This window comes from Cibotium barometz, chromosome 21 (assembly GCF_041138505.1).
Source record: "Cibotium barometz isolate CiBa-2024 chromosome 21, ASM4113850v1, whole genome shotgun sequence".
In the NCBI taxonomy this organism is placed as follows: domain Eukaryota; kingdom Viridiplantae; phylum Streptophyta; class Polypodiopsida; order Cyatheales; family Cibotiaceae; genus Cibotium; species Cibotium barometz.
Genome location: NC_141066.1, coordinates 42,190,129 through 42,205,928, shown reverse-complemented (window position 1 = coordinate 42,205,928; position 15,800 = coordinate 42,190,129). Strand labels below are relative to the sequence as shown.

General features: G+C 43.8%; 1 protein-coding gene across 2 annotated transcripts; it reads left to right on the top strand.

The window, feature by feature from the left end:
• The first annotated feature begins 1,537 nt into the window (after positions 1 to 1,537).
• LOC147627186 (uncharacterized) lies at positions 1,538 to 13,841 on the top strand. 2 transcript variants are annotated; one of them, XM_086815812.1, is made up of 2 exons: positions 1,538 to 2,818; positions 13,659 to 13,841. In XM_086815812.1, exons 1-2 carry the CDS (start codon positions 2,065 to 2,067, stop codon positions 13,664 to 13,666), a joined length of 762 nt encoding a protein of 253 aa, XP_086671938.1. In that variant the 5' UTR covers positions 1,538 to 2,064; the 3' UTR covers positions 13,667 to 13,841. The 2 variants fall into 2 exon arrangements, with proteins under 2 accessions (XP_086671938.1, XP_086671937.1); XM_086815811.1 differs by having other exon boundaries at positions 1,541 to 2,818; positions 13,609 to 13,841.
• Positions 13,842 to 15,800: the final 1,959 nt, after the last annotated feature.

The window sequence follows — 15,800 nt, the reverse complement described above, 5'->3', positions numbered from 1 at the left end:
GAGTGCAATAGTTAAATTCAAGCAAGCATCAATTTCTTATGCAATACTCGAATCCTTTATAGCATCAGCCAAACATAAACTAGTCCTATGTGCAATACAATAGATGCTTGCATGAATGGATTAGCTCTTTTCAAGCGGGTCGTTAACCCATTATGATGCCCAACCATTGATGATGCACCATCAGACCCAAAACATATATGCTTATTCAAATCCAAGCCATATTGCATCATGAAATCTATGCAAGAGTCATACAAAGCAAGATGATGTGTTACTTTGTAACTCCAAAAGTCCCAAGAACATTGTCACAGGCTCGTAATTTTCTAGGTATGGTGCATAAACAATCAAATTTTGATTTATACCTATGTTGATTGATTCGTCTAGCTAAAAAATGGAGACTTTTTTAGCTTTTCTAGCTGTGACCTTAGTAAGGACTCACTAATATAATGCACAAACATTGCACAAGCTTTATCATTGTGATAAGCGTCACATGGAAGGGAAGAGCAACCATTAAAAATTAGCAATTTCAACACTTTGGAAAATGAGAGATCTTCCTTTGCCACGTGATATGCAGCAGAAAACAAACTAAGCGATGCCGATTCAACTTTATCCTTACTCCTTTCCAAAGTATCAGAAACCAAAACTTTATTAGGATCACACTTATATGCAGCAAATTGATGCGTATCAAACAAAGCACTAACTTGAATATTTATTGAACCATCCTTACCAAAAGAATTTCTACACTTGGGAACTTCTCTACAAAAAATGCAAAAAATACGGCCTACCTTGTCACATCGAAAAAAGCCCAATCGTACATGCCTACCCATGCTGGATTCCAATCCTTCCTAGCTTTCTCCCGACGATTCCAGCTTGGGTGCCCGTATCAGAAGGACCACTTGAGAGCTCCCCAGAACTACCAAGTCTTCGCTTCTTGGATACGGAAGGTGCGTCCTTTTTGGTAAAGCCACACATGTTAAGCATGCTCGACTGGACAAAGTTTGCCATGGGACTCTGGACTCCTCACGCTGCAGACAAGAGCGCTTAGCGGATTTCGAAGAGAAGGCCTCTGGACTCCTCACGCTGGGAGAAGGGCACTCCTCACGTTGCAGAGAAGAGCACTCAGCGGACTTCAAAGAGAAGGCCTGGGGCCAAGGTTGGAGTCGTTGGTGGATGACTAGCAGATTCCAAAAAGCGATAAAGTAATATAAGAAATTTAGAAAGAGACACATGTATTATTAATATTATATATATTTTTAAATGTGTAGAGATTATTAAATGTGTTGAACCTAAGTTACTCACACATGTATTATTAATATTATATATTTTTTAAAAGATATATATTATATATATTCTATGTCCTTTAAAATAAGGACATACTTATACATAACCCTTGCTTGAAAAAAAAGGGAGATTTTTGTTCTACCGTGAATATAAATAAAGGATTAGACAAAATTTTTTTCCCCTTTTTTTAAGTCCAAAGTTTGCCTTGTTGTTGATAAAATACACTTTTTTCGTGGACTCCTCCGTTACTTTCTATTTGACTTCTTTGCGAGGCGTGGTTTTCTGCTCCGCGTTATTTACTTTCTTTTTTGGTTTCTTGAACGTGAGCGAGGTCCCGACTCCCGTGGTTTTCTGCTCGCTCCGCGTTATCATCATCCTCTTCTCCGGGGAAACTAGGGTCTTCAGTGTAGATATCTATATATATTCAGTAGAAGAAGAAGTTGAGCGAGGGGCTTCAGTGTGAGAGACACTACCATGTCTTCCGGGGGGGTAACATTCAAGGTTGCAGGCCATCCTGCGGAAGCTGTGAGAATCCACTCCTCTTCTTCTCAGTTGCACTACCTGGCTGAGCCGTACCAATTTCGGGAGTACGAGCGAGAGAGGTGTGCGAGAATCCTCCAGGAGACCCCCTGTTAGCGCGCTGACTTCCGCCCCTCCGACAATGGCTTCGTGCAAGGGGTTGTGAAGGCCTACAACGAGCACCACAACCTCGTCATCCGCCCGGACGATGTGTGGCTGGCCATCATCATCCAGTTTGGGATTCACGTCAACTGCAACGCAGAGGCCATGAGGTCCATTTTCGTAGAGCACACGGGCAAGAAGGAGCTCGTCGTCAAAGAGTTCGGAACACTAGAGACTGCCGACTACGGCCGCCTTGCACACAACATGGCCACGGAGCTCAAGGGAAACCTCAAGGACCCTAGCCTCTGTGATTGGGTCCTTCCCCGCTTTTCCACCACCACCCACAATGACACCATTGTTGGGAGCGTGGCCCTCATGGCAACCATGAAACAATACTTCAGCTACAAGTTTCGTCTTTGCTGTGGGATCCCTCAAGTCACCCTTGCAGGATCTGTAGAGGACTGGGAAGAGATCCATCACCGTGTTGAAAAGCTACAGAGCTTTGGGGAAATCTGCTCTGCGTGGGCTTCCATGCTCAAGAAGATCACAAGCCAACTGGTACAGACCAGTAGGGGAGTTATTGACCTAAAGTTCTGGTCCCAGATTTGCCATTACACTAGCAATGGGTCTGGCCCTACCTATCTCAGTGGATGGATTACAGCCTTCTGTGTGTTCAGTGGAGATGGCAAATGGCAGGCAAACAGATTCAATGTTCCTGGTCGAGGCCCAACATTATTGGAGTTTCCGGTCATAGACACTTCTGACATACCTCCTGGCTACCTCACAGTAGATGTGACGGTTGATGACAATGGAAGAGAATTCAAGACACTTATGTTTTCTGGTCACATGGGTTATGACGTAGTGCACGCAGGGAAGGGGATTGCTCCCAAGCTGGCATGGGCTATTGCGCTCAAGGGTGGTAAGCTCTGTTTGCATTTCTCTCCTTTCTGTGTGAGCTTTAAAATGAGAGAGAGAGAGAGAGAGAGAGAGAGAGAGAGAGATTTATCAACGTCTGTCTGCTCGCTCTTAATACTCAACCTCGATGCCTTTTCACAGTTTTGCGTGATGCCTTCGTTCATTTGCCAACCCCTTCAATTCCCATTCTTTCAGTGCTCGTCTCTCTTGCTTTGCTTGCTCTTACCTCTCATCCGAGAGCACTCTCTGCTTGCATGCTCTCAATATCAGGCTTTTTGAGTGATCAACATAAAGCTTCTTTTGGGGCTCCAGAGATTTTGACTGCATTGCTCTAAGTACTTGGGTGGACTTGGTTAGGGCTTGTCATATCATTTTGCCTCTGCTTGTCATTCCATCTATTGTCAAGTGAAGCTCCATTGGGAACAGACCCCAAACCAGGCCATGAACAATTCCATGGTCATTTACGTGTTTCTTTTGCATTGAGAACATTCACATTTGCTCAAGTAGTTATCCATAGCCTTATATCCTTTGAATGCAGTAACTTGTTAATGCATATTATGCATTCACACATGAGGTATTTATTGTAACCCATTCTTGAGAAATAATAGGGAGACCATGGTATCCGTCATGGTCTGGGGTCGTGGGAGGGATGATCCAGACCGTTCAATCAATGTCCTTTTAATCACATAATCAAGATCTGCCAACTGGTACAGACCAGTAGGGGAGTTATTGACCTAAAGTTCTGGACCCAGATCTGCCATTACACCAGCAATGGGTCTGGCCCTACCTATCTCAGTGGATGGATTACAGCTTTCTGTGTGTTCAGTGGAGACAGCAAATGGCAGGCAAACAGATTCAATGTTCCTGATCATGAAGGCCCAACATTGGAGTTTCCGGTCATAGACACTTCTGACATACCTGGCTACCTCACAGTATATGTGACGGTTGATGACAATGGAAGAGAATTCAAGACACTTATGTTTTCTGGTCACATGGGTTATGACGTAGTGCGCGCAGGGAAGGGGATTGCTCCCAAGCTGGCATGGTCTATTGCGCTCAAGGGTGGTAAGCTCTGTTTGCATTTCTCTCCTTTCTGTGTGAGCTTTAAAATGAGAGAGAGAGGGAGAGAGAGATTTATCAACATCTGCTAAAGGCCAAAGGAGGCCGCAATACACAAGTATTACAATATATAGATAGTTTGGGATGGGAGATGCAAGGGCATCCTCTAGAATTGTTCACTGGATGAAGTGTTTTTTCTTTTTTTGGACATGGTGAGTGCTGACAGCTCTAGTACGTCCTGTCCATGTACTCCGCTGCTAGGGTTGCAAGTTCAATCTGTGTCAGTAGAGAGCATGGAGTCACAGAGGGGAATGACAATTTTGTCCTTTAAGGGGCTATGCGGTGAAACATTCATGCGTACATTGACCATCTTGTTAACAACCCCGTAGCTCAACCTCAATGCCTTTTCACAGTTTTGCGTGAAGCCTTTGTTCGTTTGCCTGCAATTCCCATTACTTCTCTTTTCCTTCATATGCATGTTTTCTTTTGGGGCTATTTCAGTGCCTCTCTCTTGCTTTGCTTGCTCTTACCTCTTATCCGAGAACACTCTCTGCATGCATGCTCTTAATATCAGGCTTTTTGAGTGATCAATATAAGCTTCTTTTGCGGCTGCAGAGATTTTAGCTTGCTCTCAGGGACCCACATCAGAATTCCAGCACCTAAACATGCACTGCTATATGTGAATCTTGCCTCTGCATTGCACTAAGTACTTGCTGGATTTGGATAGGGCTTGTCATGTCATTAGGAGTGTTTGGGTTGCTTGATTTAGCACAAGACACAATCTCAATGGTATTACCCTCTAGTTTCTTTTCCCTCAACTTATCCTTTTGCAGCATGTCACAAACTTGGGTGTCCTCAAACTAGCTTTGGTCACAACTTGGAACAAATGCCACTTCAATGCCACTTCAATGCCATTTCTTGTGAAATCTTCTACCTTCATCCAGCACTATGATGCCAATGGGCTTACAAGGCAAAGCTTAAGAGTAAGGAGTTGCCCTAAAACATGCCTTGATTTGATCAAAGTGAAAGGTGCTACTTACGCTCTAGGAGCAAACTTCGTTTGCTTTGCCTTTTGTTCTGAGTTGTGGCCATGCCCTATCAACTACTTATTTGCTATACTAATTCTTTCTATTTCCTACTTCCCTTAGTGCTAGGCTTCATTATGGCTGAGTGTGCCCTGCATCTCCGGAGGTTTGACAGAAACTCAATACGAAGGCCTTTGTGTGAATATATGCTCTTATGTGTGTGTGTGTGACACTGTGTAGAGTGCGTGTGTTAGAGCATATCTTGATATAGGGTTCTACACCCGTATCCAACATGATGTTTTGCTCCAAGCCATTCACATTACCCTCAAAATACACATTTTGCACTGTCGATAATTGTGCTGCCATGCATTTTGGTATTGCTTGCACGGTTCCTACCCTTGGTGGGCTATCGCCTCGTCGAAACGAGGTTTCTGCATCCTCAATTTCGGTGATTCTCAGTCGATCCATCCGTTCATAATTATCTTCTTGCCCTTGGGCCTGAACGGTGGTAACCCGGCTTTGTGCGGGTCGAGAGGGCATTCACTGTCATAATGATTGCCTACGCAACTTCTGCACGGGCGTGTCGGGGGAGGAAGAGGACGCCTTGCCGTATTGGAAAATCCCCTTGTATTGGTTGATTGGGTTGTCTCCCTCCCTGGCACAAAGTTTCTATTCCCAGGATTGCTCCCATAGGTTCGGGGTATGAAAGATCCACTCGACCTTGCCCTGCTTGTACTTGTCCCAGAAGTTTCTCTCCGGGTTTCATTGGAGGAGTTATCATTCCTGTTTTGAGGTTTGGCGCCATTTCATCCTCCTGTTCCTGTTGCACTGTTCTTGCTTTGCCACTTTCTGCTCTCAGTGTTGGATAGCCGTTCCGCCATTGTGAGTGCCACCTCATAATTTTCAGGCTCTTGCTTCTCGATCTCTCTGCGGGTCCAGTCACGCAATCCGAACAGGAACCCATGTAATCTATCTGTAGAATGCATATCTATAATCTGTAACATAATGTCAAATCCCCACCGGATCTCCTCGTGATCGTTCCTGGTACGAGACTCGAAACCTGCAAACAAACAAACAACAAGGGGGTGCAGGCCTGACTCACCTCCCAACCATGACAGCCGTGGGCAAGCCCACAGTCTTGGCTGTCCCCACCGAGCCACGAGCTGAACTAACTAGGTTGACGTTCCGACCAATCTCCTCCTCGCGACGTTCCATACCGCCATGAAGCTACCCTCGTGGGCCTCGAGATTGTTGCTGACCTCGGCTGCGTAAAGCAGGTGCACGTCTGCACTAGATCCAGGCTCCAAGACCATAGAGCTCTCACAAATCTCGCGAGACTCTATATGACTAATGACTAACCTTGGCCACCCTTTTATAGGCTCTTGGCTGGTCATCGGGCGTCCACACTTGGACGCCCGTCCGTCCATACTTGGGTGCCCGCCCGATAGTCTATCCCTAACTCAGCTCGCCAATCAGCCTGCCTAGCTCTAAGCTTCCCCAAACCTCGAAGGTAGTCTTGCGTGCATGTAGCACACGGTAGATACACACTGTGCACATGACATACTCCCCTTCCTCTAAGAGCTCACTCCTGAGCTCACTAAAAAAGCCAGGGTAATCTCTCTGAAGAGTAGTCAATGTCTCCCATGTAGCGTCCTCCTCAACACGATCCTTCCACTGGATCTTGTATTCCGTGATAAGTGTATTACGCAATCTTCTTTCACGAAATCCAAGAATCTTTTCAGGTTCGTACGGAACAAATGTCATGTCCTCGACATCTATAATTTCTTGAGGAGTAACTAACCGATCTATTCCACCTAGTACGCAATTAGCACGGCAGTTTATCAAGCAATTACGTGTGAAAGTTCATCCTGTATTTCATGTCATTAGACTTAGCTGTAATAGTCTTCCGGATCGGTAAAAATCTAGCCATTTTTGTCAAGCGATCTACCACAACCCAAATAGATTCGTGGCCTTGATGTGTTCTTGGCAATCCGGTAATAAAATCCATGAAAATACTTTCCCATTTATTACCTGGGATTTGCAAAGGATGCATCAACCGAGCCTGTCTAAAGCGTTCAGCTTTATTTGCCTGATAAATTTGACACTTGAGAACATAATCTTCTACATACCCTTTCATCTTTGGCCAATAAAAAGTGTGTTTCACTAATGATAGCGTCCTGTGTACCCCAGGATGTCCAACAGAAGGGGCGTCGTGACACTGCTTAAGAATCTTGGACCTAATGTCCGGGATCTGTGGTACACAAATTTTGTCATTACGGAATAGTAAACCATTCCGAATCATCCACTGGCCTCATGTAGCCTGAATGGTAGACTGTTCAGTCATCGAGTCTTGGTCAATCAATGAGCTCCCGTCCTGGATCTTTTGCCAAAATGGACCAAAATAACTATCAGTCTTGCAAAGCCCTCTCAATGACTGAAATAAGTCAGTAGAAATCTCGGTGAACGACAAAGTATTCACCTCTCGAATTCGACTAAGCGCATCTGCAACACTATTCATGTACCCTTTCTGATAACGGATCTCAAAATCAAAATCTTGCATTAACTCAGCCCAATGAGCTTTCCCTTCTCTCAAATCATCCGCATCACACACATACTTGATTGACTGATGATCAGTCAATACCACAAACTTGGAGCCATATAAATAATGTCTCTAAACCTTGAAAGCATGAATCACAGCATAAAGCTCTTTCTCAAGGGTTGGCCAACGAAATTGAGTGTCGTCTAGCTTTTTACTTTCAAAAGCAACCGATCTACCATCTTGTAATAGAGCAGCCCCGATGGCATAGTCACTGGCATCATTTTCAAGAACATAAGGCCGACTAGGATCGGGCAATGCTAAGATAGGTGCTTCCTTGATTTTATCTTGCAAAAGTCTAAAGGCCATATCCAAATTGTTATTCCAAGTGATAGGCTGATTTGACTTACATCCATGACCTTTCAATAAGTTGGTCATCGGTAGTGTGAGCTGAGAGTACTCCTGCACAGATTTCCGAAGAAAAACAACAAAACCGAGAAAAGAACGAAGTTGTTTCACTGTTCGCGGTATAGGGCAGTCCAGAACCTTCTGAACTCGGTCATAGTCAATGCTCAATCCATCTCTAGTGATCTTATGTCCCAAGTAAATGATGTCTGTCATAAAAAACTCACATTTACTTAACTTAGCATATAGTCGATTCTGTCTTAAAATAGATAAGACAATCGTGAGGTGTCTAACATGATCCTCAAGAGTACAACTATACATCAAAATGTCAGGAACACCACCACAAATTTCCCCAAATGTTCACGAAAAAGATCGCTCATCATTTGTTGGAAAGTGGCTGGAGCATTGGTTAACCCAAAAGGTAATACGAGAAACTCGTAATGGCCATACCTAGTCCGAAAGGCGGTTCTTTCGACATGCCTTTCATGAATACGTATCTGGTGATAGCCAGTATGTAAATCTATCTTCGTGAAATATTTCGCTCCTGCTAACCGGTCAATTAGGTTATCTGATCTAGGGAGAGGATAGCTTGTTCAATCTCTTGTAATCTAGACACATTCTCCAGGTATTGTCCTTTCTCCTAAGCAACACAGGTGCATCCCAAGGTGATTTACTTGGACGGAACTGGCCCATCCTCAAATAATCTTCGAGTTGTTTAGCCAACCCATCTTCCTCAGCTTGGCTCATCCTGTAAGGTGGAATACTGACAGGATGAGCACCAGGGATCAAGTCAATACGATGATCTACTGCCCGTTCAGGTTGTAAACCTGATGGCAGTTCCTTAGGAAATACATCTTGAAACGAATCAAGTATCTTCTGTAATTCTTTGCTTTTAAACACACTTAATTCATTGACATCCATGGAAGGTATGAGAAATGAAGAAAGTGGAATCAATACACAATGGAAAGGGGTATACAAAGAAAAATCCATTATATTTCCAAAATCAATTGTATTTACAAGAGGTCCCTGAGAGGGATGAATACAATCACCTAAAATACTATACTGGATGTCCCTATGCTGAAAAGAAAAATTATGACTAGACCAATCTATCTGGACTTGAAGAGTCTTAAACCACTCAATCCCTAATAACAAGTCTACATTTTCTAGGTGCATAACATAGCATTCCAGAGTATCTTTGTAGTCCTGAATCTGGATTGGAAGCATCTCCACCTTTCGATCCCATACTTGCCTTCCCGCAGGTAGGCGTACCTCATAGGTATGATCGCTGGGTGTCGTATCAAGACTCAATTTCTGCACAAGTTTGTAGTTAATAAAGTTGTGTGAGTTGCCAGGGTCTAGAAGAATGTGAATCTTATGGCCATTCACTTCTCCATAAACGCGGAGAAGATCATGCAAGCCAAATACTTTAGAGTTGAACAGACAATCAAAACAAGTACTAGGGCGAGAAAGTACAATAACTGACGTACTTGTCAAAGACAACTGGTTAGCTGCCTTTGGCTTGGGTCCTGCATTGGTCTTTGCACCCTTTTGCTTTGGGCACTCGTTATGCATGTGTCCTTTTTCTTCGCAGATAAAACAACATCCTTCCTTCTTGAGCTTTAAAGCCCTAAGGAGTCGTTTCTTCTTCGCTGGTGTCGAACTTGAATTCTTCGAAGGTTGGTCCGAAGACTTTCCTTCAGTCGTCTTAGCCATAGGTGCGGAGAACTTTCTTTTATGCTTGTTCCCCTGCTCGGTAACGGGTTTCGACTTGGAAGAGACCATTGTATCATCATAGATACGAGCTGAATGAATGGCTTCGTCCAATGTTTTGCATTTGTTATTTTTAACTTGTAAATGGTATGAGTCTGGTAAACCAGCTATACGAAGAATCCCAAAAGAGTAGTATCATATCATCCTCTTTCTTGAGGAATTTCTTCTTGAAGACGTCTTCGAATTGTGCCCAAGTTGTTGGCTTAGGGTTGAGTTCCTTCCACCAAAGCAAAGCTTTGCTGGAGACGAAACCTGCTGCTAACTGGATCTTTTTTCCATCATCATATGGATGAAACTGAAAATGGACCTGCCACTTATGTAGCCATGTGTCCACGATCTCCTTGGTACGCTGCTTTTGCTTGCCCCTGAACGGTTCCGGAGTAATGTTGGGGCCTAAAGCAGAGGCCAAGGTATCCATACCCGAAAGAGTAGAGAGGGTAGTGGTCAAAAGAGAGATGGAGTTCTGCAAGGCTTGCATCTGGGCAGCAATTTGTGCCTGACGTTCCGAAGAAGAAGCTTCGATAGCTACTTTGAACTCTTGGAAATCTGATTTTGACACATAATCATCAAAAAGATCGGCATCGGTATCTTCCGTAGCCGGCAAGTCTTCGCATTCGACAAGGGGCTCCAACTCCGATTCTTGGGTCGACATCGTGAAGAGGACAAGTGGAGAGAAAATTCGATCTTTGCACAATAAAAGTGCAAGGAACTTGAGAGCTTGAAAACTTGAGAGATGTGTGGCAAGAAGCCCACTTAAGGGGTTTATATAATGATCCCCAAAAGCTACTTGAGCTTTTGCTTTTGTGTTTAAAATATGTATATATATATATATATATATATATATATATATTCTGTTTTCTTAAAAAAAAAAACACCTTTAAACGTTGGAGGGGCTTTTAAACTTTTTAAAAAAAGCTTAATCTAAAAAAATCAAAAGCATCGAATGCTTTTGTGTTGTTTTTTTTTTTCATCCCTCCCGGATTAGCGTTGCCAGCTGCCTGTCTGTAGACGTCACCCGCGCTACTGCTTTCGCCCACCGTGCTGCCAGCGCTCCATGCAGGTCTTCGCGGCGGTCTGCGCCAGCTTACCTGCGTAGGCATGGCCCCTACGTAGGCCTGGCCACAAGACGGCGTGGGCCTGGGCGCCTGCGGGCTTGGCCTGGGCGCCTGCGTAGGCCTGGCCTGGGCGCCTGCGTAGGCCTTGGCTGGGCACCTGCGTAGTCCTGGCCTGGGCGCCTGCCCACCTGGCCTAAGCGCCTGCCTATGTAGGCTTGGCCGACTGCCTACGTAGGCCTAGCCTATTGCATGCATGCGCCTCCAACAAGCACATGACCAGCATGCGCTTGCGACCCTGCAACAGCCAATCCATCGCTTCTCTCGCTCTCTCTCTCTTCCGAGCCAAAAGCAACCATGCTTTTTTTTTTTCTGTTTTCTCTCTGCTGAAACTGTTTATAGAGTTCAAAACCATCTTTCCTCTTCTTTGCAAAGCAACCAACCCTTTCTAGACCACAATCGCTATCATGACGGGTTCTTATGATGAAAAAACAACATACTGAATCTGAAAACAATAGTATGCACAGCAAAAACAACAAGCTTTTTTGAACACATACCTTTTTTCGACCTCATCTTCTCTACTTACCGACTTGCTCGTTCACGAGGCATGCTCTGATACCATTGTCAAATCCCCACCGGATCTCCTCGGTCGTGATCGTTCCTGGTACGAGACTCGAAACCCGCAAACAAACAAACAACAAGGGGGTGCATGCCTGACTCACCTCCCAACCATGACAGCCGTGGGCAAGCCCACAGCCTTGGCTGTCTCCACCGAGCCACGAGCTGAACTAACTAGGTTGACGTTCCGACCAATCTCCTCCTCACGACGTCCCATACCGCCACGAAGCTACCCTAGCGGGCCTCAAGATTACTGCCGGCCTCGGCTGCGTAAAGCAGGTGCGAACGTCTGCACTAGATCTAGGCTCCAAGATCATAGAGCTCTCACAAATCTCGCGAGACTATATATGACTAATGACTAACCTTGGCCACCCTTTTATAGGCTCTTGGCCGGTCATCGAGCGTCCACACTTGGGCGCTCGTCCGTCCATACTTGGGTGCCCGCCCGTTAGTCTATCCCTAACTCAGCTCGCCAATCAGCGTGCCTAGCTCCAAGCTTCCCCAAACCTCGAAGCTAGTCTTGCGTGCGTGTAGCACACGGTAGATACACACTGTGCACATGACATATAAGTTGCCTATATTTGTTGATATAATCCCGCAGTTTTCCATTTGCATGTTTGAGGTTACGCCATTCATCACGTACCCTGAAGACTTCATTCCGTGGTACAAAATACTCGGCCATGTCCTTGGTAAACTCATCCCATCTTGTCTACGGTCTTTTTGCCTCACCTGCCAGAAACCATGTGTATGCATCCCTTGATAGCAGGTGAGACGCCACACGGATCCAATGTTTATGAGCCACTTTGTTCATGGTGAGATAATCCTCTGTCTCACGGATCCACCTTGTCACTACCAGTAAGTCTCTTTGCTCAGTATACTTCTCCGGGGGTAACGGTTTGTACTTCCCGTACCCCTCATCTGATGACTCTGAGTCCCTCCTGTGTTCCGTCTTCTGTGGTGGTGACGTTTGGGAGGGGACCTCGACCTCATCTATCTTGGCAACGAAGGTCGGCTGTCATTCTTCTTGTTAGTTGCTCGACTAAAGAGGCCAATATGCCTTCTAGCCGGTTCAGTCTGTCATCTTGGTGATCCTGCCAACTCGGCCTTGGATCCCTTGGGTAATCCATTTGGTGTTGTCGAGTATCTATTGCTCTTGACTCGAGACGTCTGTTGTGCCGTTCACGTCGAATCCAAGCTGTTACTTCGGCGTCCAGCTCTGCCTCTCTTTCTTGCCTTGTTTCCTCCTCAATTCTCGTGGGCGTCCAAGTAGCCACCTTCCGTGGTCTTCCCCTTTGGCATAAGTCTTGATCAAACTCACCGCGACGCGGCGTTTCCTGCTTTGATACCAAGTGTCACGGAGCGATGATCTCGGGCGTTCTGGACGCGAGTTCCCACTCGGGACTAGAAAATCCAGTACAAAAGTGAAAACAGAGAGTACTTGCTGAATGCTGCACACCAAGACCTATAGCTCGTCTCGAAGAGGACGACGAGCTGGTTGTTTTGAGTACTAGAACTTCGAAATCAGACTCCATATGGAGGAGTTATGACCAAAAACGTACAAACGGCAATAGAAAACGGTGTCACCCAAATGTGGGCTTCCAACCCAAAACTTGTATTGATAAAATGCTGACACGCGACGAGATTACAATGGGATCACAAGAGTGATGAGAGAAAATGACTTGCGGGTATCCGAGGTGCGGGATCCCTTGCCCACAAGCCGTCTTGTATCTAAACGAAGGTAGGAGAGGTCGGGCCGGGCCACATTACTCCACCTCAAGGTACTCCCATATAGATGCAAAGAATTTGGGGTGTCCAAGCATACCTCGAGAGCACCATGTGAGGCCGGATAGAAATCCCAAAAATCCCACGCCTCACAAACATGAAGCAATTGATGAGCTACAAAGACCAGCACTTCCGCCTTTCTCCCCTCCATCTCAGAGCTTCCCTGCGCTCTGCGAGTGAGCAAGTCTGACAGTGGACCTCGCCCACCTGACCTCCCACTCCCCCAGTACCATGACGGCCGGGAAAGGCAGTCGGGAGGCCTTTCCGGTCGGAAGGGGGCTCCCGGCCTCTCCGCCCGGGAAAGGCGACGGCCTTTCCCTACACCAACCATGTTGGAGTGTGGTTTTGCAGAGAATGCACGCTCATTGTCTTAGTGAAATGTGAGGTGGTATGTTTGAAAAATGAGAAAGCGAATTGAGCCTGTGTGTGTGTGTTTGAAGCTGATTGATTGATTGATGTTTCAACGTATGGATTATTTTGTTGAGTTAGGCGATTTGTGGTAGTCATTGGAATTATGCATCGAATTTCCCTTTTGGGTTCCGTGCAGGAGAATAGGAGCAGCAGGCATCAAATTTCCCTTTTGGGGGTTCTGTGCAGGAGAATAGAGCAGCAGGTGGAGGGCAGCCTAAAATAAGTGGGAAAGCATCCCACCTAGTGTTTTTGTGAGACCGTAATTATGCTATATATTTGTCAAGGTTCGAACTCTGGACAGTGTACAGCGTTCTAGACAAAAAACTATTATTATTATTAGTAAAGAAGTACCATGTTTGAAAATAAAAAGCATGGTTCTTTTTGTTTGTTTTAAGATAAGTTAGTATCGTATTTGAAAATAGAAATTTGTTGTGTGTTAGATACGAAGGGGAAAGAGCATGTAGAAAACATAATGATCTAACGTAGAATTACTATGTTCACATTGGCCTATGAGAGAGAGGATAGAATGTGCACAATAGCCCAATTCAAATAAGCATAACAGTTCAAACTGTCCAATTAGGAGTTTCACTGGTCACACTAGCCTAATTCACAAGTTAAAAACACACACATAAATTGTTTAAATTGAAATTAATCAAAATTTAAGATTAATAAGTTACTATTATTTAAATAAAACTAAATAAAATGCTTGAAAATTCAAAATAATAAAACTAGTAGTACAAGACTAATTATACTAATTAAAAACTAATTAAGACACTACGATGATCTTAAATTATTTATCAAACTTAAATTACAAACTAAAAACTATTTAAGTTAATGTCGTGGCAGTCCTAAATTAATTAGCAAACTTAAATTGTAAAACAAAAATTACATAAATTAACAACATAATCTAGAGCGTTCACATTGGCATAAGATGGGCTAGAATTCACACATTGAATGACACATATTAGAAGGAGTACCTTCCCCAAGCTCTCTCTCTCTCAAAATGACGAGCTTTTAAACAAATCAGAAATGTATAGTGCACCTTTAGGTTTTTGTACAAAACTAGTGAATACAATTTGTTATGACTACATGGAACCATTTGCTTAAGAAATGTGTGGCAAATAATGCAACATAGGCTTGGAGTGACCTTGAAAAACCTCAAAGGTTCCTAACAGTTTCTTTGCAAAATTTTAGAGATGATTTGATACTTTTCTAGCCAAGATACAAGACTCTCTGATTTAAAACGATAACCTTAAAGGGTTATAATGGTAGATGGGATTTTTGAGTGCTCAAGACTAACCTTTAAATTGAAGGTCTTAATCACTTCAGAAAATAGTTATTGTTTCTTTGTAAGAAAGAATGATGATTTTTGTCAATTATCACCTTGCTGATCTTTAGACAAGATTTTTAATTTTTATAAGGTTGAAAAAGTAAAAATAAGATTATCGCTTCCTTGATTTGTGGGGTTAAAAAAACTCTACCCTTCTCAAAACATGAATATATACACATGAATCTCTTGCATACTAACGATAATGATATTTGAGAAGTAAAGGTTGAACCTTCTCACATGGTGGCCATCCATAGGCCTAAATTAAGCACATGGCATAAATTAAGTAGATGGTGGTTACTCACATGTCTAAATTAAGCACATGGCCTAATTTACAAGGGTCATGAGTTGTCACAAATAAAGGACAACACACGGGTGATGTCAAACAATGATAGAATCTAAATCAACAACTCCATATTATTTTTGAAATGTGCATGGGACCCACTTTAATTTACCGCGCAAAATTTCTCAACTCTCAAGCACAAAGTCAGTAAGAAACATGTGTACATCGAAGCCGATTTAGCCATTAATGCTTGCCGACTTTTTAGAGCCCAAGAATGGGCCATAATGGAGACGCACATGGTACTAGTGCTCAATCAAGGAATTGATGCTTTTGTGTGAGAATTGGTCTCTTACATAACTCTTCAAATGTAAATTTATAAGTTTTTTGTGAGTAGGGTATGTATATGGTCTATGTTCTCTATGAAGAGGACCTTATCTTGATAAGAAATCACCAAAAAAACAACAAAGTTTGAGACAAATAATCTTAGGCTTATATATTATTGTGCGGATTGATGTTTAGCAAAAGGTAGATAATATTTTCATTTCTCAACAGAAATATGTAGGGGAGGTACTCAAGACATTTTGCATGGTTGAATGCAAGGCAATGAGAAGAATGCAAGAGATGGGTGAACTTGAGCTCCTTGTTGCAAGCTTTCTTCTTCACACACACACACACACACACAATAATAGACAAGCACATAAGAGAGAGATGGATGCTT